The sequence below is a fragment of the Diadema antillarum genome, unplaced genomic scaffold (genome assembly GCF_040938485.1).
Source record: "Diadema antillarum isolate AM-2024a unplaced genomic scaffold, OU_Dant_1.0 scf00000089, whole genome shotgun sequence".
NCBI lineage: Eukaryota > Metazoa > Echinodermata > Echinoidea > Diadematoida > Diadematidae > Diadema > Diadema antillarum.
Window position 1 is genome coordinate 128,179 of NW_027270978.1, and position 25,212 is coordinate 153,390.

Consider the following 25,212-nt stretch of genomic DNA (forward strand, 5'->3'; position numbering starts at 1 on the left):
GTCTATTGTTTGAGTAACATTGTTAGAGTAAAATTGTTGGTCCCCCTTTAACAAATTGTGCTGCTCTGTTTTGTACAGCTTCCAGTCTGTCTGTAAATAAAGATCTGCTTCTGTGGTCCCAAACTGTTGAGCAGCAGTCAAGCTTTGGTCTTAAAGGTCTTGTACCGTAGTTCATGTCCCCGACTTTCTTGGCCCAGAGTCATGTAAATTTTACCTCAGAAATCCTATGGTCCTGTCAGTATCAGCAAATGTTCTGTGTACAAGTTTGTTTCATGACAAGTCTGATGTTATGTATCCCTACACCCACCTGTGTGTGACACCTGTCTCCGTCAATGTGCTGTCATTTAGTAAGTACCGTATGCCGAATATTTCGCAAATTTTGCGAGTCAGGTGCTATTGACCAAATTAAAGATAGGCGAAAATAATGATTCTGATTCCGATGTGAATGTGACACACTTACATTTCCCATTTAGTACAATACTCCACAATCGCAAATCTAACCACACGCAAAATTGTCGGGAAGTCCAGATTTGCGAAAATTTTGCCTCGCTAGATATATGGCGTATACATTATACCGATATTTGATTGGGTTTTTGGCATGGATGATATGCAAAACATAGTTCAGACGATAAATTTTGAAACCCCATAGGGCCAGTTCATATCATATCAATTACCATTTAATACACATGAATAGAGAAGGTACATGTAAACAAGTCTCTGGAGTCTAACAGGGTCATGACAAAGTCTTATATTGACTGTGCAATACAGTGCACTCCCATTAAGTAACGAACAAGTATATAACCAAATTCCGGTTTAAAACGAAGTATAAATTCAGGTTGCAACCTCATCCTCTCTTTTTTTTTTTTTATTTGTTGGGTTATAACAAAATTTCCATATAACGAAATAAGACGGCAATTCGCGAGTACCGGTAGGCCTACTTCGATCATTATAGCAGGAGTCTACTGTACAACACAGTACATGGCCGGCGGAGCTGTGCACCACGGATAAAGAAATACATAAGGTGTCATCACTTTGGGCCCCCACACTTTTTTTAACCCGGAAGTACATAACCGGCACTCAATAGAAATAGGCCTATAGAGATTTTGAAGTGTGAGCGCGGTAAGGTTACGTTTTTCCACTGAAATTTCAAACCTTTTTTTTTTTTTTGCTTGTTAGGTGAAGAAACCCGGAAATGGAAGGGGAGAGAGGATGCGAGGACCTTTTTTTTTTTTTTTTTTTTTGCTGGTTAGCTCATGAAACCTGGAAGTGGGCCCCCACGCTTTTAAAAACGCTCTGCTGGCCCTGCAGTAAAAATTCATGTCCCATACGGAGCTCAAGGGCAGATCTAGGAATTCCATAAAGGGGAGGCTCCTTTGCAAAATTAAAGGGGGGTTCATGCAACCCCCCCCCCTTTTTTCTCCTTTTTATTTCTTTTATTTGAACCAACTATAAAGAGGGGGCACATTCACTCAGCTCCATATGCATTCTGTAACCTTGCAGTTGCACTATTAACCCATTACTTACTGACCCTTACTGCCAGCTAGTCCTCTTACGGTCATCCCTTTAAGACGCCTGAAACTGCCCGTTTTTGTCTTTTCACATAGTTTTATGCTTTAACAGTTGCCATTTATTGGTTTTCTAAATGTTATTTTAAAACTTAGGTCAAAGTATTGGAGGTCAAGAAATCCAACTTACAGTAGAATGAAGACTATCGTCACCTACCGGTAAGTCGCCATTATCATTGATTCGCCACCTGTAAATTCATGCACCTGTTACCCTTTTCTCCTCTTGTACTCTTGTGCATGTCTGTTGTTTGTATGGAGTGAGAAGTACATGTATAGGAATTCCGCAAAAGTACTCTGGTAAAATGTCTATGTGGTGGGGGCGGGAAGGAAGAATTGTGCGTAGAAACCTGTATACATGTCGTACCACTTTACACACACATACACACACACACACACTACTGCACTGAAGGTGTTCACGCGACACCGATGGCATCGTCGACTTTCATGTAGAGGGGAGAAGAGTTTATGACGGTAAGTTATTAAAACTATGAAGGATTATACTATATCAGTTTAAACCTTGGAATTTAGAGCATTGGCCTGAACCTTGGATGTGTTTGGAAAGTATGAAATAAGTGAGAGTGGCAGCTCAACGATACGCGATAGAACCGTGACTGCTTGATGGCTACTCAACGAGTGTATTGGCGAATAGTGTATTACGTGCGATGTGTACGTGTATCGTATGGGAGCGCTTGCTGGATTGTCTGGAATACTAGTAATTGATGGTTGCATGTTTGGGCATGTTAAAAGAACGAGAACAAAAAGATGCTATTAAATGAAGATCTGCTAGATCCTTGAGATAATGAGAAGTATTTCAGTCCATTATTATTTCTGGTAAAATTCATGTCGATCAGAGTGTGCACTGTGCATGTGGGCATGGAATAAAAAAAAAAAAATCAACGATTTTTGCGTGTGCCCTGAATTGTTGCAGGGAGGTCACCTCCCTGATTGTTGTCATGATCACGAATGCATGCGGGTGGATGGATGGAGTCAACACGGGTCAACAACCTTGGGAGGTAAATGGGGGGGGGGGGGGGGGGGGAGGGTATCAAGTAGACCGACGCTGACCTGGAGACTTGTAAGCATAAGAATACTAGTATTGATCATAAAAAAGTTTCTCTTACTTTTGTCTGAGTCACGCTTAGGAACCATCCAACTTTTTGCAGGGCTGCCAATTAACTTTATTTCATTTGCATGCATTTATCTTGATCTCATTTTGACTCCTAAATTATAGCATTAGCCCATGGGAGTCTCACTTTCAACTACAACGTAGTTTCCAATGTTGGCAGCCCTGTTATTGGTGTAAATTTGCTTTAAACTTTCACCTTTTAACTTGTTAGTTTTATTTCCTAATATTGGCGGAATGGGGGTGGGGGCGTCGAGGGTTCCCTTCTTTGGTCACTGGTAGTTGCCTTACCTCATTATTTTTGGTCATCCTGTACCCGTACTGTCTTAGTCACGTGCAAGTGCTATATCGGAGTAGGAATTATATGCATCCGCCCCAAAATATTATAAATGGGCCCCTTGCCTCCATCCTAGCCCCCAGTATAGCTGGGATAGCCCCACTTAAACTTAAAGGACTATTCTTAGAACGTCACTGCAAGGACTCGGTCTTTCAATATTGTGTGATATAAGAAACAAAGTTTAATTTCTTCTCTAGCTGTTAATAATCAACATGTGTGGGAGAATTATTACATGCAAACAATTTAATCTTCAAAATATAGCCTTTATGGTATGTAAAGATATTATTAAAAATATTAAAAATACATACATGTATAATCTAGTATCAAATGATGTGACTTGTTCAATACTCACATATGTAGATCCTTCCCTGTTCTCTCTCCATTCTTGTCCCCTGTATATTTTATTTGGTTTGTACGGTATGTAATTCGTTTTGAATATTATGATTTATTTGTGCCTTTTCCCACCTATCCATCTGCATTGAAATGGGCATTTCCACAGTAAATGGGTACTTTTCAGGGATGTCTCTGTATTTTCTGTTTCTAGTGTGCAGTACCCCCAAATACAATCTGATCTTCTAGAACACTTCAACGAGAGATAACTTTGTTCCAAAATTGCTTCAAACAACAAGCGATCTATTAAAATTCATGCCAAAATGAAAAATTTGGGTGAATGCATGTAATGCAGGACAGAAATCTATAGGTACTAAAACAGATGAAGGTCAAATTATGAATGCTCATAAAAACTTTGCTGTTTTTCAGTTGAATGGTTTAATTTTGATGAGAGAAGATAATAACAGCTGTAAAATTCTATTGAAAATTGTGTTCTATACCATTTCTAGACTTAGTGGTGAACGCGCGTAACAAGGACAGACCAAAATGCGACAAGATGGTCTGTCCATTTTACATGCGTTCACCACTAGGTCTAGATATGGTATAAAACACAAATTTCAATAGAATCTTACAGCTGTTATTATCTTCTCTCATCAAAATTAAGCCATTCAATTGAAATACAGTGCAAAGTTTCAATGACCTTTCAAAATTTGAGCTTCATTTACTTACATTAATTGCTGTCCTGCGTTACACACGCTCACCCAAATTTTTTCATTTCAATGGCATAAATTTTCATGAATTGCTTGTTTGAAGCAATTTTAGGGCAAAGTTATCTATCACTTAAGTTTTTTAGAAGATAGGATAGTATTTAGAGGTACTGCACATTGGACACAGAAAATAAAGAGACACCCCTGAAAAGTACCCATTTACCATAGAAATGCCCAAATCCATTTGTCATATCTCATTATGATTGTATTGTTCTTGAATTACTCTTTGTTATATATTTATATTAAGACTTTTGCTTTCCTTTTCGTATAATTTACATGATTTATTTTTCCTTGGTTGGTGTAATATCATTTACACTTTACAGACATGCCAGGTGAAAGAAATGTAAAGTACAGACAGTGGTCTGAGGAGGATATGGAGAATGCGTTCCATGAGGTCAGAGATAACCATGTACCAATATCCGTCGCAGCAAGAGACCATGGTGTGCCAAGGAGATCATTGGGTGACCGTGTCAATGGTAAAGTGCCCCTTAATGCAAAACTTGGTGCCATGAAAAAGTTATCCACAGAACTTGAGAGGGACCTCCTAACTGTCATTGATTATATGGCAGCTAAAGCCATGCCCCTCACAGTGAACCAGATACTGATGTATGCGTGGGTCTTGGACAGGAAATGTGGAGACAGCAAGTTTGGTGAGAACGGGCCAAGCTACAACTGGTGGCTGAGGTTTCGTAAGGCATATCCTGACATGACTCTGAAACTCCGTCGGCCAGATCGCCTCGATAGATCGAGGATAGTTTCTTCGACTGTTGACAATTTGAGAGAATACTTTCAACTTCTCAAAGGAGTCCTGGATAGGTACAATCTTCATGATCATCCAGACAGGATCTACAATGTAGATGAAACTATGATTGACCTAAACAAATCAACCCAGAAGGTGGTTGTGCCTGCGTACCAGCGCCATGCCCATGCTGCCACTGTCACGGACTCACAACATATCTCCTTGTTGTGCTGCGTTTCTGCTGCAGGGGCGGTGATGCCTCCCAACCTGATCTTCAAGAAAGGCATGCCTGGAGGGAATTATTCAGTCGGAGGCCCAGACAATGCCCTCTATTCCAAATCGAGCAGTGGATTTGTAGATGGAGAGCTGATGCTAAAGTGGTTCAAGAAGGTCTTCTTGAAGTACTGCTCCCAAGACAGGAGTGAGAAGAACCCCGTCCTCTTGCTACAAGACGGACATGTGTCACATCTGGACCCCTTGCTGATATTGGAGGCCATTCGAGAAAATGTCATACTTCTGCAGTTAGTTCCACACACAACACACCTTTGTCAGCCTCTTGATGTTTCCGTCTTTAAGAGCCTGAAGAGCCACATTGGCCAGTATATCAAGGAAGGACAAGCCATCAGAGGATCACTCTGGGTATCTAAGACGGAAATCCCACGAGTACTGAAGACCCCGTTCGAGAAAGCCATGACAATCCACAACATCAAACAAGGCTTCCGAAAATGTGGAATCCACCCCTTTGACCCAAACGCCATTGACAAACATCAACTGGTAAGATCACGAATGATCCCTTCCACTGATATCGACTTGGCTCTTCCACCACAGTACCGCTACGCTGATGCCACTACACAGACAAGCATCCAACCCCCAAATGAGCAGGATGCTGCACTGCCTGACAGGACCAATGCCGTAACAGCCCACGATCAGCAAACAGCAGAGGTCCATGAGGCTCCCCAAACTGAGGAAATGCCGGAAGCAGAAGACGCTGTGACACCAGACAGGCCAAGTACATCGTATTCCAAGGCATTGATGGATAACCCTTTAGTCAGGTATGGTGTGGTGTCACCAGAGGTTGCTGAGGTGTTCCTCCCCCAACTAGAGTGGATCCCATCCGGAAGAAAACGGGCACCTAGAGGAAAGAGCAAGGCCCGTGTCCTCACGGCCAAGGAGGCCAAGGAGGACTATGAGAGAGAAGTAGAAAGGATCAAAGAGAAGCAGAGAATGAGAGCCGAAAGACAGAAGAAAAAAAAGGAAAGAGGGAAATTGAAGAAGAATCAAGAAACGAGACCCATTGAAGTAAATGTCAACTCTGAAAAAGAGTGGATCCCACCCGGAAGAAAACGGGCACCTAGAGGAAAGAGCAAGGCCTGTGTCCTCACGGCCAAGGAGGCCAAGGAGGACTATGAGAGAGAAGTAGAGAGGATCAAAGAGAAGCAGAGAAAGAAAGCCGAAAGGCAGAAGAAAAAAAAGGAAAGAGGGAAATTGAAGAAAAATCAAGAAAAGAGACCCATTGAAGTAAATGTCAACTCTGAAAAAGATGGAGAAGAGGTAGAAGACGAAGAAGAGGTTGAAGATGATGAAGAAGATGAAGCAGAGGAAATGGACTATTTCTGCAATGTGCATTCTGGTAAGAGAATGAAGAGGCATACCACTGCTGAAGATTTAAATGTTCCAATAAAGATTCAAGTTAAAACACTCAGAAACAATTTTAATTTTTATTTCTTTTGAGAGACACATTCAGATTTAATTGTTCCCCTCCACACATTTCATAATTTGTGTTGAATATTGCAAATCACCGACTTGGTATATAAAATATTACCAACACCGAGTACTGATAGTGGTACTACTGTAACATGTACACATCTACTGCTCGGACAAAGTCATAAAATCTAAATGTTTGCAGTTTTATAGAAAAAGAAAAGACATTGAGGCACAAAATATCCTTCCCACTATACATTGGTTCATGAATGTGTTCATTTATCTGTACGTGTGTAATGAATTATTCAACATGCAAACTGTCTTTTTTTAACTTACTAAACAAAGAAGTTGGGTTCTGTGTTGTTTGTACATGTACCATGATTATGAAGACATGTCCATGAAATGGTGGTATTAAACAATCTAATTTTGTGTAACTGCAGTCATAGAGTGTTCTACTGCCATCTGTTTCTACTCTGTATTGCTTTCCATGCTACAAACTACAACATAATGTACTTTAACTCATTTAACTTTACTACAATATATGTTTACTGCCATCAGCAACTTCTCTCAGAGTTCATCTAACAGGATACAGCGATAGAGGGGGGAAATGGACACGTGTTTTTACACCAGGATGCATCTTGCCATACACATGTGTATCATTTCATGTATCATAAATTTTATATCATTACTAGCTGCCTCGGCGTCCCTTGTCAAGTACTGTAGATTTTTTTTATAGTTTACGCAATTGTGGGATTTGTATTTTGATGACAGTGTCGTTTAACGGTGTATAGTTCACATTTGTGTTATTGCTTTGTGCAAGTAGAATTATTGTTTGGGAAGTATTGAGTAGTTGTTTATAACTGTAAATATTATGGTAGAAATTTGTTTTTATTTTAATTTCTCCATAGAGCTTTGTTTTGTTTTGTATAAGAAGTTATATAGGTTTTTCTTTAATTTATTTTCTATGGCAGAATTTTTCTCTTTTTGGCATACAGTAGAATTATATCTTTTATCTTGTGTAGTATTGAGTTATCTTTATTCAGTCTGTTTTCAATTGATTTAAAAAAATATTATTTTGTGTAGTTGAGAATTATCATTGGTAGGTTTATGCAGTTATGTTCGTAACTGTAATTTTTCGCGGTTTTTATTTTTATTTTTTGGCATAGAATTTTTTTGGGTAATTTTTAGTAGTCCTTATGTAGTTGTTCATCTGCAGATTTTTAGTTTTTAGTTTTTTTTTACAATAAAGGGCAGTTCTTTGATTCGTGTGAAATATTAAATGCAATTCAAATATTTTCTTGATTCATGTGAAATATTCCACACACTTCAGTTATTGTTTATTCTTATCATACAATCAATTACTTTCATTCATCTATGCATTGTACATTTTTTTTTTTTTCATTTCAATCATCTCCATTTTTTGTGTTGGACTAATTGCAATAAAAGCTTTTTTTTAATGAAAGACACATTCAGTCCACAAATCATTTTATATCATTCATAAATAGTAAAAATACAAAGGTCAAGAAGTTACTTTTGTAAGTGTGTTTATACAAAAAGCCCCTCCAGATCTACATTTAAAGTGTTTTCAAATGATTATTTCATACCTTTGTATCTCATACTATATCTACTTTGCATGAGAATAACAAATCACACATTTTCATTCTTAGTAATAGATTTTGGAGTTAACCCATCCGAGTCACACCCCACAACCAGCGAACTAAAACATAGTGGAATGCGAGTCCCTATTAACAACATACACGAGACCGTGCAGCCAAATTACCGTGTTGCGTCGCCATCTTGTTAGGGCAATTTTTTCCTTAAATATGGAGTGCACGCATATTAGGCGCGGTCAGACTGGGCCATTGGTAGGCCTACGCGCGCAAGTAAGAGTGCGTCGTCCGGTGGCTAGTGATTGTGACGTAACAATGCACATTTGTACATGATCATGATCAATGATCAATGAATACATGTGATTGTACTTTGAAGGAATATTGAAGGAACAGTCCTATAATTATCTTTTATCCGATGCATCCAATTTGACTCGGAAGTATACTTGTATGTTGCATAATATGTGGATATCTATACTGCAAACATTTGTAAATATGTTCTGAAAAAAGGCATGCAGTTCTAGATCTTTATGGAGATGTTGAAAATGTGTGATTGTACTTTCAAGGAATGGATTTGTTTTTACTTTATCATGGAATACCAACAAATAATTTACAGATACATGTATACAAGCGTAAATGTATATATACAGTGCACTCCCGTTATAACGAAATGCTCGGGACCGGCAGTTTTCTTTCGTTATAACAAAATTTCGTTATAACCGAACAAATACAATATATAACGAAAACAAGGAAACCACGTATATATATATCATATTCTGTTTGCTGAATACTCATCATACACTGGAAAGCTATGTGAAATGTGATGGGATAACTGTATTACAATAATAAACGCAAGTTCCCCTCAGAAACTGCGTGACACAAGGAGCAAACACACAGTGATGTGAAGCGTTCACCCATGCAGGGACGCTGTATAAATGCTTGTTCCGCTACGTATTTTCGAAAGCAATTCGTATTTCGTTATAATGGAGCACATTTCTTTTGTTTTTGGCGCTCGAAAAAGACTTCGTTATAACGGAAATTTCGCTATAACCGTGTTCGTTATAAGCGAATTTTGCACCATAGACTTTAATGGTGATAATTTTGGGACCAGAAGATTTACTTCGTTATAACGAAATTTCGTTATAACCGTGTTCGTTGTAATGGGAGTGCACTGTACATTGTACAGTGTAGTTCAGAGATATTACACACAACTTATAAATACATTCTGAGAATTTCTGATGCATAAAGATGATCGTGCTCTACTTTTTAGCATTATTTGTAGCTTGAATATTTCATATACTGTCGGAGTGATCGCCCTGTTTGTTGCCAAATTTTTGTTACATGTGTGCAAACTGCAGAATAGAATTACTGTATAAATATTCAATTTACAATATTCAATTTTTATTTCATTTGAAACGGCTCGTCCATATTTTTCATGATCTGTATTTCTGAGACATTTGTTTAAATACAATTGTATTTGAAGAAATAAAATGTTGCTGGCATCGTTCTTGCCACTTCAAATCATTTGCAGCGTACATTTTCTGTGTTTTGATCCTTACCTGCGTAGCAGAATCCGAGTCCATTTTGAAAAGCTCAGTCCAGTTGTTTATCTACATGCCTCCTCCTCTTACTTACTAAATATCCAGAACGGGCGGGATCCCCATCAGTGTCATTTTCTTCTTCCTGCAATCGTAATGCCTAATTGTACCCCTTGGGAATAGTGGTTCAGACTAATGACATCAATATGTAGCTGACATCGTTCTGTGCTTGCCACTTCCAATCATTTGCAGTGTATTATTGTTTTTTATTCTTATAATATACTGGTACTTCTGAGTTAAAGATAATTCTTCCATCTTGAAAAGCAGTTTTTTTGTCCATCTGGTATGTCATGACGTTACTTACAATGGAGAGTGTGTGTGCGCGCGTGTATGTGTTTCTAATGTGCTTGTGTGTGTGTATGTGTGTGTGCTGCGGACACATCGATGTGAGACTGAGTTTGCCAATACATGCCTGTAAACACAATAAATAACAAAGCTTGTTTACAATGATCTTTTATTTGATTCCATAATTAAAAGAACAAATGAAAGATACAATAAATATTAGAAAATCAGTACAATTGTTATCAATACAGTGTATATGGGTAGAATGAAATTATGCTGTACTTTCAGCAAAGTATTGACAAAAAAAAAATACAAACACATTACCAATACACATCATAGAGGACTTAGGAGGATAAAATGGAATCTGTTCATGAATCTACTGTAATTATACTAATCATTGCGAAATAGTATGACGTGTGTACTATTTTGCATGATGGGATGTGTGCATGTGTGTGTGTGTTACACAACTCACGGCTAGCTTTTCCTGGAATGCTCAGCTCGTGGCACGTCCATGATGCACAGGCAGTGTTTACAGACACATCAGGTGCATGAAACGGGTGCATGGAAGCGTGCAGCTCACTGCACGCACGTGTGGCAACTCAATGGCAGTACGCTCGGTGAGTCACCAGCCGGGAGTATTTGAATGAAAGAAGGGTTCTCCCTCCCCCCCCCCCCCCAACAAAAAAAAAAAAAAAATCCATCACAATTCCTTCTCAAACTGCATGAAAACAGAAGATAAGGATTATCATTTTCACATGGAGATATCATTGCAATGTAAGTAAAACAATGAACTTGTCATTTTTAAGAAACCCTCCAAAAACTGGCGATCCAATAGTTGTTGACGTTAGAACTACATAGTCTAGTAAATTTACCGGTACATGATGTAGAACAGTCAGAATTTACCTCGATCGCTCAGTCATATCATGGCCGGCGCAGCCGTGGGGGCCGTGGGGGTTAAGGTTATGTGTTTTCTCTAAAGACTTTTTTTATAACACCCGGAAATAGTAGGAGGGGAGAGAATGAGGTGAGGACCTTTTTTTTTTTTTTTTTTTTGCTTTCCAGCTGAAGAAACCCCGAAGTGGACTGGAAGAGATAGGCTGAAGACTCCCTTTTTTTTTTCTTTTTTTTTTTTGCTTGTCAGCTGAAGAAACCCGCAAGTGGACGGGGAGAAGAGATGAGCCAACATATTTTTTTTTTTTTTTTTTGCTTGTTAGCTCATGAAACCCAGAAATGGGCCCCCACACTTTTGAAAACGCTGCGCCAGCCCTGCCATTATCTTGGTAAAGTCTTAATTAGGCTTTTGACAACTTAAATTTACAACATTAAACTTATAAAGTTAGACAAAAATAAACATGCAGTGAGCGATTTCACATTATTCACATTGTCAAAAGAAAAGAATATTGCTGTATCTTCCAGTGAACCATGTAGGACACCTACCTATACCTACTTGTCTTTGACTTTTACAGTGTTAAGTAACTTACTGCAGAAAGTACAACTCGTGTTATGAGCATGACGAGTTGACTTAATACACGGTAGGTAGACATCTACTGTACCTAACGTTCGTCACATAGCCATAGGGCCTACAAAGAACATTTGACAGACTGTTTGGTTAGGCCTAACGTTAACAAAAGTATGCCTCCTTCAATCACTGTGGCCCCCCAAGTTGGACTGGGCTCAAATTTACTTACGTAGGCAAATTCTATAAAGACAATTCTCAAAAGTAAGGCAAGGCCCTGTTATAAATCCATCGATCTGACCACTGCATAATCAGACCGTTTATGTCCTCATTTGATAATCTAACAGGAGGAATCATATCAGAGTTAAATTTTAAAAATTCATGGCTGAAAAAACGAGACCCACCCATCCCCACGCCCCACCACCGCCATCCATGCCCTTGCGCCCACTCACACTTCCAGCAGCTATTGGGGTCGTCGTACGCAGCCCATGCCATCATACCATCCTCATTGCAAAACTAGTAGTAGGCACGTGGCGTGATACGTTGTGCGAGAAACTCGTCTGTAGCTGTGGATGTTCGATCAATTTTTCCGCACCTGAAACGGATGTGGGGGGGAAATAATGATGCTTACCGTCATGGCAATGAAAATGAAGAATTGCGACTTGCTCGTATGACCGAGTACCTTTATACACCACAAGCGGTAGATTTCCAGCAGTGTCTTGAAATCTGAGTGTTTACGCCTCACTGCCGGGGGCTGCAGCACCAAACTTTAGCTTTTCTTCCATGTGCGGTGCGTTAGTTCCGAAATTTACCTTTAGAATTCCCGCCGCGCCCCGCGCGCTTCCCCTCACTACTACGATTGCGATCACAGCACCTACGCGATGATGTCATCTTGCCCGGGCGATCAGTAGCGGGAGCTAGCAATCTTCTGCGATCCGTGGTAAACTGGGTGGTGGGTGTAGTACATGTACATGTACCCAACTCTCGCGCCTGATCGCAGTAATTCGCATCCGCAATGCTGAAGTCGCTGGCCATCGCACATCATGAGCACGCACAGATCGGCCTCGATCGCGTGTCGCACCGGATCGCACAGGTGTGTTTGTTGATGCTGTCTCATGCACAGGCCTTCCACAGGCTACGACACAATCAAGACTTCCAACAGATGGGTAATGGGATACAAATTTGGTGAGTTACAGCTTAATTCAAAGTAAGATTTATTTCTAATGCCACATTAGTGGATCGGAAAAACAGTAATGCAGACAAGGATGGTAAATCAAATTTAATTTCATTACAATTTATTTTCATATTTCTCAAGAAAAACACGTCAGCTATTTAAAAATATGCATAATTTGCAACTTGGTGCACTATAAAATATTACTAACATGATTGTCAGTCTATGAAAACTTGATACTGTTTAAATATACAGGAGAAATATGATTGAACCTACTTTTAAAACAGGCATGTTAAAACCCGTTGAGGACGAGTCCCGAGTATACTCGGGCAGGTGTCTATGGGAAATGCGTGTTGTAGCAAAATCAAACCGTCCTCAACGGGGAAGCTATAGGTCCCAGGGACCAAAGAAGAGAGAGAGAGAGAGAGATAGAGCGGGGGGGGGGGGGGTGGAGGCCAATAATACTCGGGGATGATGAAATAGCGAACTCTTCTCAAATAAAATTGTACGAGAACTGAATTGCAGTTGTTGTTAAGATAGCATGCAAAGTTGACCGCGGTGGATCCTGCAATTGACATTCATTAAACTATACATTTGGCTCATTGGGGGAGTATAATTGAGATAAGAATAGAAATATATTGTCTCCTTCAAATTGGTTTACTTGCATTGCACCCTCAGGAAAAAAAAAATCTATAAGCAGATGTTGATAGAACATTCAGATGATGACAAACTCTTATTTTTTTAATTTTGTAGATGATTCTTACCTTTTGGCTCAAACTGACCCCAGTAGGCCCTATATTATTTTGATATAAAAAACAATAAATGATGAATTTAAAAAAAAAATGTTATGGAGTTGATGTATGCAAATGAGTTATCGCTATAACACAAAATGTATGTTTTTTTAGTATACTGACTCTTAAGATAGCCTTCCACGGAACATTGTGGTTGATACCACATATCGCATAGTTACAGTTACAGTTACAGTTCGTTATACCGAAGGTTCGTATACCCTCCGAAAATGAAATGATGTTCAAGTGCATGCGAAGGTTCGTTACAATCATTCATGAGAAAATTAGGTCCATCATTCCAAAGGTTTGTTTATCCGGAAATGAAATATTAATCCGAAAATGAAAGGTTCGTAATTCGGAAAAGTAAACCTCATTTGGTGACAAATAATCATATACGGTTAAACAAAATGGAATCATTATTAAATGGGAATTATGCAATGGCACAGTGAATGAACACACACACACACACATGTGTTATTTATATTTAAACACATAATTATGCAAATACACAATATTCTTATTGATGACTACTAAAATACAATCTGTGTTATTGATTAAAAAAAGGAAGAATAGGCCCTATCCTCCTTAATTCTATGTGTGCCACCCTTTAACATTTAATATTGATCCACATAGGCTCTACATGATCATCAGGATGAGCCGTTCTTCATCCCAGATATTTGAAAGTCCCCTATTCAATTTTCAAAATAACGAGCCTTATTCAAGTTTTTGGATTAAAGAACCTTATTTCATTTTGAGAATAACAAACCAGGCCAGGATTTTATGGAAGGTTCCGAATTATAGAAAACGTGGACCATTTCCGGGTTTAATCAGCTGACAAGTAACAAAAAAAAAGTTTCTTCGTTTCCAGTCTCATGCCACTTCCGGATTTCATCGGCTAACAAGCAAAAAATAAAACAAAAACAAAACAAAACAAAAACAGAACAAAACTAAAAACGCTTCAACGCAATTTTCTCGGTTCCGCGACTCACTTTTTTTTTCATTTCTTTTATATTTTTGGCTGCCAGCTAAACGGGTGCAGGGGATGGGGGTGGTTGCGGAACCCCCTAACCCCCCCCCCCCCCAACACTTGTTTTTCAATGATATTTTATTGATTTCATTCAAATCAAACATAAATCAACCCATTCTGGGTGTAACATGAACATAAAAACGGTCTTATACAAATGCCATTCAAAAGACAAATCCATTACCAACTTATACTGCCAATTATCTCCCTTCAACATAACAACTCGATTATAAATCAAACCTTCTAACCATTTCTTCACGAGAAAGTATTGACATGTACAAAAAAAAAATATATATATATATTTATATATATATATATATATATATATATATATATATATCTTTGACTATGGTATACTTATATTGCCAATCATCTCTCTTCAACATAACTCGATTATAAATCGAGTATATAAGGGTATATAAGGGTATATAATATTATAAGGGTATATACATGAAAAAGCAACAAAAATACGTTATACAAAACTAGAATGAAATCATTTCATTGAAAAACACACACACACACACACACACACACACACACACACACCACCCCAGTTACGGGCCTGCAAATTTTCGGAATAACGAACCTCTATAATGGGGAACTTGTGTTGCATGTGTCTCGGAATAAGGAACTTTCAGAGGAACAAACCTTATTACCTCAGTTTTCTAACGAACATCATCCGAAACTGACTGTGTAAACACGTCACGCGTATTAAGTAGGCTACATTACACAGTCAAGTCCTGCTGATATAGGCCTATACAGATGATGGTTAATAGCTGGGAACAATACCAACAGAGGGGCATGACTCCGAAGTAAAAAATACTGTAAGAGGCACCGATGCCCATGGTTTTTATATTAAAAAAACTCAAAATTAGTTAGAGTATATTTTCATTTTCTCGTATTCTTATTAAAACTTCAAAACAAAAGAAAGAGACAAATTAGGCGATAAGTCATGTGGTATCATAGATTTTTCTTTGAGGGATTCTAGAGACAGAAAGCGAGGCATGATGAAGTACTAGGCAGGTCGACATGGTCGAGTGGTAATGTCAGAATTGATTTGTTATTGATATCACAATAATTTATCGCTTTGTTCTTATACATTCACAAAGCATGTGACCATAATGATTATACGAATTATAGCCTAATGTCACATTGACTTTGGAACATTTTCACAAGTGACCGTGCGAAGGAACGCGCGATGTCACAATTTGCGACTGCATCGTTTCACAAAATGTATTCTTATGGACTCTCAGACATGCCAAAATTATGAAACATTCGAATTATGTTCTGAATAAAAAAAAAAATCCCCTAGTGATTGGTTAAGGGAGCTTCACGTAATTTGATGATTTTCAACTTTTTCGGAATGTTGACCCGTTTGACAGTCCATGTACAGGCCTCACTAATCTAATAATGCCGTCACTCTTAATTCGTGAAATGATGTCTCAAAGCAATTGTGACATCATCAAAGCAATAATATGACATTGCCCTCCGCTTCATATACGGTCAAAAACAATTTTATTACTATGATATCGCAAAGCAATGCTGACACCGCGCACCGAGTGCTTAGTCCGTGACATCGCACCCCTATGTACACATACTTCGTTCTGTCAGCGTAGGATCCCTCCACAATGCTCATCATATTCACCACCACTTCCCGCCTCATTTCCCCTACTTCTTTTTTTTTCAATTCAAAATAATGAACTCTGCCTTTAATGTGAGTTTCTTGTCAAAAAAAAAACTATGTGCCTCGCTACCTCCAAGAGTAGGTTTAATATTCACTTAGGAACGTCCTGTGCCCCTCAATTCGGATATAGATACCAGCAGTTTTAACCAATGATCCTACCAGGGATCTTTCTCTTTATTACTAAACTCTCAAGGCAAAATAGTATACACATAATCACGTGTATAGCACTTTCAATCAATCAATTTCAGTTTATTGTCACAAACTATTCACATGTACATGTACCACAAAGTTTGTGGTACATTATACATGTGAATGGTTTGTGACAGTAAATCGTTGTGGGGACAAGTACAATGTTTTGTATAATAATTACAAAAATTGAATCAGAGCGCATGCATGTTAAAATGGCCAATGTTGCGTGGGACCTTGAAGAAGCAAGGTCTCCCCCCCCTAAAAAAAAAATAAATACATACAGATGAGTGGAAATGATTCACGATGTATTGTAAATAAATAAAGGGCTGAGGGGAGAAACAAAAACAAGATTGAGGGAGGTGGGGAAGGAACCAGAGTTCTGTGGAAGGAACCCCTCACTGAACTAAAACAGTAGTCTAGGCCTTTCGCCGCAAGATGGCGCCATCGCAAAATAACGCAAAATGGACACATAGTTCTGTGACACACGTCCACACACTAGTGTACTTACAGCCGTACAGTACATACACACTGTACAATACAATACACAGTATACACAGTATAGTATACTAGTACAGTAGTCGTGTCATTTATCGCCACGTTGAATTACCGGTCCCAGCTCCCAGCGCTTTACATATCGAGTGTTGATCCTATTCGGGCAAAATGGTGAGTAGTTTCTTTTATTTTTAGTGTCTGTTCTGTCGTATGATAATTGTCATATTTTCTTCTCATCAATCAAGGTGAGGTGATGTTCTGGTTGAGTACAATGTGTATTGTAAACTCTGTTTTTGTAGTTGGCCATGTATCGTCACTTCAAAGCGACCGGCTTGCGTTATCCCACATACTGAGATTTATGTAAGTGGAGTTTTACGCAAGATCGATAAAGAGCGAGCGGTGAAATTTAACCAACTCTGACAGATCTTGGGAAGGGAAGGGCTAGGCGTGAGGTACTAGTAATTCGGAGCTCGAGGGCGATTCACAGTTGGAAGGAGAGGGTCGCTGACATATCAATTTATTTGTGGTTATCGAATCAGGTGGGTGGATTATGCCCAAGCCTCGGACTGCGTACGGAGTGCACACTCCACTCTCCAGATCTCCCTGCTCCCTGCTCGATAAAAGCTACATTTCCAATATCACTCTCATAAATTTGGCCAAACCATTTTTTATTGTCAGAAAGTGCTGATAATGTTGATGTCAATTTTAATTATATTCATCGCCCAAACCTCTTTTTAATGAGCTCTCTGCACTGCTACCTAAACACGAAGCGCTAAAGTGGTATGTTATTTTTGTTACTGCTAGATGAGACAGGCTAGCCATTTATTAATTTCAAGCCTTATCCCATTGAAGACGAGTCCCGAGAATACTCGGGCAGGTGTCCATAAGAAATGCATGATGTATCAAGTCTGTCCTCAATGGGTTAATTTTAATGTATTGTTGCAATTTTTCAAAACAACTTGCTCTTTTGGGACCTTTTTGTGGCATACACTGCCTACACAATCAGAATCTGAAGTTAGCAACCTAATTTAACTTGAATATGATGAGGATATATTTACCAATAAATATGAGCGACTAACTTCAGTTCCATCGTGCGAAGGTCACAGCAGCGTACATTGTGAAGCTTGCAAGGAAGGAATTGTTTCAGAGGACGACATGTAGATGTACGTAAATTGATGTTGATATCGTCAACACTATAATTGCTTCCTGTCGTGATTTTTATACAGTTCAATGATGTGGAATTTTAAATAACTACCTTAATGTGAAAGTACATTAGCATCTCTTGTAAATCAAGTATGAAATAGAATGTCTCACCATGCACCATCCATCTATACTGCTAGGAGGTCCAGACTGGACAAAGCACACTATGATGTTCATCTCATTCTTGTTATTTAATGAGTGCAAGTAAACTCTGTTAGTAGTATGTTGTACCTACGATGTGCAGTAATCGGTGATTCTATACAAACTTTGCTTGGAGACTAAGTTACTGAAAAAGTGTAAGTGTCAAACAAATCATTTCATGAACTTTGTGACATATTCAGCAAATTTGTGGAGAATTTTCATTGTCTATTGATTATTCCACTTTCTGTAAAAACCTTAGTACAATGATACAGTTTGTCATACCCATCTACCTGTATTCATCTGTCAGTCTGCCTATGTAGATTTCTTGGACTACCAAGAAGTGAACAGCTGTTTCTACTTCAGCTCTAGAAATCAAACCCCACCTACCAAACCTGTAAACCCGCAGAAACAATTTTATATGTTCTTGTTTTTGTACCTTATCTTACAGGTGTCTGTAATAAGCACAGTGGACACTGCTCATGAAGATATGATTGTAAGTTGCTTTTTATTATTTCAGAAGTTATTCTCAATGGTTGCATTCTTATTCCCAGAATGACTTTCTTTCATCTCTGAGTTTGCTCCTCACACAAACTGCATGACAGATGATGAAAGATAATTGGCAGTGCAAAGATATTTCTTGATTCGAAGTGAATAAAGGACTTTATTCTGTTTGTTGTGTTTGCAGAGAATATATTGTGGTATTCATTCTTGTATCCTATCATCTGGAATCGACTTAAAGGACAAGTTCACCTTCATAGACATGTGGGTTGAGTAAATACAGCAATATTAGTAGAACACATCAGTGAGAGTTTGAGCAAAATCGGACAATCCGTTAAAAAGTTATGAATTTTTGAAGTTTCTGCTCAGTCACGGCTGGATGAAAAGACTACTATAGCTTGTGATGTCACATGAGTACAACGATATAAAGAAAGAATGAAGAAAATTCAACATATTTTCATTTTTCTCGCATATTAAAAGAACACTCGACTTCTCTCTTTCAGGAGGCAGGGGGAATACCCGTAATATTACCCTTAACATACGTCAGTAGCAAGTCGAAGAAATGTGCACTTTATTCAAAAAGTAAAGTTTTGTGAAATTCTCTTTTTATTTTCCTTACATAGTTGTATGCATGTGACATCATACACTGTAGTAGTCTTCTCTTCCAGCAGTGACTGCGCAGATACTTAAAATATTCGTAACTTTTGAACGGATTGTCCAATTTTCCTCAAACTTTCACTGATGTGTTCTACTAATATTGCTGCATTCTCTCAATCCTTATGTATATGAAGGTGGACTTGTCCTTTAAAGAAGCAATGAATGTTTACATAGCTGGGATTAGACATGATCATTTTTGTGTGAAATACAAATATTTCCTAGCAATACAGTGTAGGAATGGAATTATGATTATGAGACAATGTATGTATCGAAAACTACTTTGCCATCGATTTACATTGTACTTTAGCAGTACTAGTATGTAATGTACTGTACAGCATAGGTCACAACAGACAGGAAATGAGAAAAAAAGTTCCTCGTGCCTCTTTTACCAGTACCTCTTTTACCAGTACCTCTTTTACCAGTACCTCTGTACAGGATGTAACATTGGGATGTCATGGGTGATTCTTTGAAGGAATGTAAAATTCATATTTCATGTATGATGTATTATGTTTGATATATTATCTTTAACTGATACAATCTCAGTCATAAACATTATCTCTTGTCTAGGTAGATTTCTGAAGCTGCCAAAGAATTTCTTATACAAATGATGATATTGTCCAAAAAAAAAAAAAATAAACACACATCTTGAAAACAATGCTCTTCCATGTCACGAAGTTAATTTTCAGAATATTGATAGGTACACTTTTATGTATTTTGCTGGGCACTGTAAGATCAACCATGCTTCAGTGAGCATTGGGACAGCAGTGTCAAGCTAACTTTATGTTTTTCCAACTAACAGCATGATGCACAAATGGACTACTATGGAATCAGATTAGCAACGTGCTCGTCAGATAGATCTGTGAAGATATTTGATGTCAAAGGTGGCCAACAGACACTTGTTGCCAATTTAAGAGGGTAAGTAACAGAATCTGTTTGTTGCTGGTGTTGTTGTTATGCTTGTTTTAATTGATTGCAGTTATATCAAAGGTTTCAACCTGCCAGGGAGAGCACATCATGTACCAATGTTGTGTCATCAATAATGAAATTGTGTATACTTCTAATCACACAGTCTTGATGTATCATAAAAATGTTATCAAATGGGAGATTTAAATTTATGAAATGTAAATATCTGTATTGTCTCTTTTCATAATTTGGCTATGGAAATAATAAACAGCTTGACTGTTCAACCCGTTGAAGACAAGTCCCAATATGGGCAGGTGTGTATGTGAAATGTATGTTGTAGCAAAATCAGACCATCCTCAATGGGTATTAATAAATTATGCTACCAGCAACAAGCTTTATTGGCAGACTGTTTGATAACCAATTTTATGTGAAATAATCTACAATGCCTTTGGTGAATAACTGTTTAACTATTTTTGAATATGCTATTTCACTGTTGCATTTAGTGTAAGAGATGACCATCTGCAAATTTGCTATAAAGGGTCTTCTTGCCAAAGGATGAGAGATTCTGTATTGCAAACTTTGTGGTTGTGTCCCATGAAGACAGTAGTTACTGTTGTTTTTATGGAAATTTCATCTTAATTTCAGTTAATTTATGAGATTGGTGAAGCAAAAATTCCTATATGTAAATGTCATGAGTAGCAACTTGAAAGAGATATTTTGCACAGTTAATATGACTGTGAACTCTGACATAGCTGGTGTGAGGTGATTTATGTGATTCACTACTATTTTTATCAATTATTATCATTATTATTATTGATGCCTACCGGTATGTTGTAATGTCTATTCATCTAAACCTTCAGCCATGAGGGTCCTGTGTGGCAGGTGGCGTGGGCGCATCCCATGTACGGCAACATCCTGGCATCGTGCTCCTACGACAGGAAGGTCATCATCTGGAAGGAGACCAACGGCGCATGGGACAAACTCTACGAGTACAACAGCCACGACTCGTCCGGTGAGATGATGCAGAGTGCAAACAAGGGTTGGGGAGGGAAGGGGTAAAATCACATGTAGCAGTTGGATATGGATGGAATGCTGAGAATGTTAAAAATATGGATATTGTGTGGGGTTTTCCCTCCAGGTGGATACCCATAAGACTGTCTATTCTCATAACACAAAGTTCATCAAACTGTAAACGTGTAGTTATGGAATGTTTTGTTTATTCATCGTGTATTTTGTAGAATTGTAAACTTGTGTCGGTTGTAATAATAGCATCAAAAGTTATCTCATTAATGCAATTTGAAAAGTGCGTCTAAGTTTAAATCTTGTCAGTGTATACTGAATTAGAATTTATTCATGTGAAGATAATTAGCAATCATGAGATCAGCTTTCATAAATACTGCTTTTACAGCAAATATACAGTTCACTTTACTCACTGAAATGTTTGAATGGTTTGTCATGTACAATTTTGTATGTTTGTGTGTTTGTTTGTTTTCAGTAAATTCTGTCCAGTGGGCACCCAGCGAGTTTGGACTTGTTCTGGCAGCCGCTTCGTCCGACGGGTCGGTGTCCATCCTAGAGCATGCCAAGGGCCAGTGGGAGTCACAGAAGATCACAGAAGCCCATGCGGTGAGTTAGATACTGCAAGAACTTATTCCAAGCCAAAGATGTACTGCTCGTGACCCCTCTTTCACCCCCCCCCCCCCCCACCGTATTGAGTGCAAGGCTACTGTCATTCAATCATATTGTATCTAATAGCATTAAATCGTAAGTCGTTGATTCTGTTACCTTTCCACAAAGTTTCACTAAAGATCTTTTTCTCAAACATTACTACCACCATGAAGTAAAATCTGAACGTATTCAGGAAATCTGTGTGCCATAATTTTTTTTTTCCTGTTTCTTTCAATCAAGACATCATGAATATTAGTTTGAAGTGGGATATTTAACCATTTAGGATAACAAGACTGTGGTTTAGCATATTCTACATTTAAAAAAACAACAAAATCTTGTTATAGGGAAGAAATATTTAGCATTCTGTTCCCATTATGTCATCAGTATAGATTACTCATGAGGAAGAGAGTGTCTCATCTGCAATGTAGCATGTGCTGTTGAGTAGAAAATGATTTATTTCGTTTAAAAAGTCTTGCTTTTGCATGACTGGAATGAGCATACTGCATAACACAAATCAAGCAACTGGCAAATAGGTTTTGTCCATGCTGAATTCTTGTGTTGCAATCATCAGATTGGGTGTAATGCCGTGAGCTGGGCCCCTGCCGTAGAGCCGGGCTCCCTCATTGAACCCCCGACTGGTGAGAAACCGAACTTGGTCAGGAGGCTCGTGACAGGAGGCTGCGACAACCTCGTCAAGGTCTGGAAGTAAGTGTGGCTAGCGTCCTTCTGCATCTCTGAATCACATTCATTTGACTTGAAACCAATTACTGCTTCATCACTGAGGGAGTACAAGTGAATGACTTCTCTTTTTTCTCAGCTCTTGATACACAATCTTAAGAATAAAAACAGAAAATATTAAGCCATACCATCAAGGGAAACCGCTGTTATGTCGAGGTCCCCGGGCCCCATGATTTTACCTCATTGTTTCAGTTGTAAACATACCAAAAGAGGCCAGCTAAAAAAGCAGTAATGGAAAATCTGGACTGCCGAATTCACCCTGTTAAAGTGATACCTCATTGTAAGCACGCTCGTTATTACAGGGTTTCCACAGTATGAGATTCTGAAATTCCCATGAACCTTGAGGAAGATCGAACAGGTTCTGGTGAGCGATGGGATACCACTGATAATGAGACACATATTTTCCACCTTCTTTTGATGGTGTGCTTTATTTTGTTTTGACCTGCATGGCTATATAGGGAGGAAGATGGCAAATGGAAAGAGGAGCACAGGTTGGAGGCGCACAACGACTGGGTGCGTGATGTGGCTTGGGCGCCCTCTATAGGCCTACCACACAGCGTCATAGCCAGCTGCTCGCAGGACTGTCGGGTGATCATCTGGACCAATGACGAGAGTACGGGAAGCACATGGACGCCGAAGGTGAGTTTAAAGCTGAATTTACCCCCCGATTGGACTCAAAACTCAGTTTTGTAGCACATCTGCTGTATGCATCATGTGTAATAACTTTGATGTGGGAGAGTACAGGCAACTCCTGTTGTAACCAAGTCCTCGGGACTGGCAGTTTTCTTAGTTATGTAATAATAACGATGTATAGAAAATTATGTAGATGATGACTTTTGAACCTGGATTTTTACTATGCTGTTATGAGATTTTCATCACAACTGTGTTTGTTATAATGGGAGTGCACTGTGTCATGTTTTATGGTGTACAAGATAGCACCTATTTATTTCTTTGTTACAAACTGTGAATCTAAAGTGCTGCATGTTTGAAGTGCCCATAGCATTTCTGCCTACTAGGAAAAAAAAATAGTGTGGGGAAAACATGTTGATCCATTCTGGATTTCTTGCGAGATTTCACCTTTCATATCATGTCTTTTCCATGCATCAAATCACCCAGATTATGAATAAATTCAGTGATGTGGTGTGGCACGTAAGCTGGTCAGTGACGGGCAACATTCTGGCCGTGTCTGGAGGAGACAACAAGGTAGGGGTTCCCTCTGGTAACTGTTACTGTGTGCTTGACCAAAGTCACTTAAAACCTTGAATTATTGAAAAAGTGAATAAAGGAAATGAAGAAAGATTTTAAAAAGAATTGCTTCATCACACCCCGACTGTTTCCATGGCAAATGACACAGTGGAAGCTCTGCGTAACAAGATCCTTGGGACCAAGACAATTTGTTCTTTATATGAGTGTTGTATCAGATCTCTTTATGTCGAGTTTCCACGTTATGCTAACCTCAAAGCACCAGTAGAGTGCTACCTCACATGTTAACTCAAGTATTCTCTCTGCTAGATCAATGAGTTATACACGAGTGTCACTCAAAATACATTAGTAGTGTGAAAATAGCCTGACAAAATGGCTTAGGCCTAACCCCAAGAGCTTGAAAATTTAATAATCGTTGTCCCCTTATTTTTAATGTTAAGTTACAAGTTATTTTGTGTCTAGATCTAGATAGACTTTAAAGTTTAGACACTACATTTTTTTTAAAAAATCAAATTTTACTTTTTGGGGGTAATTTAATTGTGCTATGAAGAAATGGGGATTTTTCAAACGTGAAAATGTTCTAAAATAAGCCTCAGATTGCACCAGAGAGCGTCAAGAACCACAGAGCTTCCCAGGCCCTAAGGCAGGCCCTGGACCCCACTGCAAGGTTTGAGTGCTCTGCGATCGAGATGTGCGCTTTGTGCACATTATTTGGTGTCTGTTGCAAATCCTCCCCAATTTTGATTTCAAAAATTGGCATCTCTGGGTAGGTGATGAAGACATATGTGTACCAACAAATGATGATACTCCTCTATATTTTCTCTATCTTCTATTTTTCCCACTTTTCAGGTGAGCCTATGGAAGGAGTCCCTGGAAGGCCAGTGGGTATGTGTGAGTGATGTCAACAAGGGAGAGGGCCAGTCACAAACCCAGACACCACCGACAGCTACGACCACGACGGGGGACGCCCAGCCCGAACAATGAGGGTCACCCACTTCCGTCTGTGCATGAGATCTTATATCCAGCAGTAATCATGTTTGTGTCGGACTCAATTGATGTATTTTGAAAACTCTGTCCTTGTCGTATCACACATGGCAGGTCTCGGTTTGGCAAGCCATCACCTTACATTTCGTGCAGTTTATATCTAGTTTTAAAAAGTGCTGCATTGTGGGTAGAAAAGAACAGCACACCCTACACCCAATAGGAAGTGTACGTGCATGTTGAAGCCTTCATTCAGTTTTGGAAATTCACCCACAAAGCAAATTATCAAATTGGAACTTTTCTTTTCATGAACAGATAAAGCATTCTTAGAGGATATAAGAATGGTGGTATCTGTGACACTCCAGACTTA

At 38.8% G+C, this 25,212-nt stretch overlaps 1 protein-coding gene across 1 annotated transcript; it reads left to right on the top strand.

The window, feature by feature from the left end:
* Positions 1-1,981: 1,981 nt before the first annotated feature.
* Positions 1,982-25,212, top strand: LOC139718124 (protein SEC13 homolog). The gene is made up of 9 exons (XM_071629609.1): positions 1,982-2,036; positions 18,643-18,687; positions 20,149-20,264; positions 21,113-21,264; positions 21,748-21,878; positions 22,492-22,625; positions 23,117-23,297; positions 23,775-23,861; positions 24,711-25,212. The coding sequence occupies exons 1-9, from the start codon at positions 2,031-2,033 to the stop codon at positions 24,843-24,845; spliced, it is 987 nt and encodes a 328-aa protein (XP_071485710.1). The 5' UTR covers positions 1,982-2,030; the 3' UTR covers positions 24,846-25,212.

Bases quoted from the DNA above. Each gene is read 5' to 3' on its own strand.
- LOC139718124 (XM_071629609.1), top strand. The intron at 20,265-21,112 runs GTAAGTAACAGA...CTAAACCTTCAG, and splicing joins CTTGTTGCCAATTTAAGAGG to CCATGAGGGTCCTGTGTGGC. The intron at 23,298-23,774 runs GTGAGTTTAAAG...CAAATCACCCAG, and splicing joins GAAGCACATGGACGCCGAAG to ATTATGAATAAATTCAGTGA.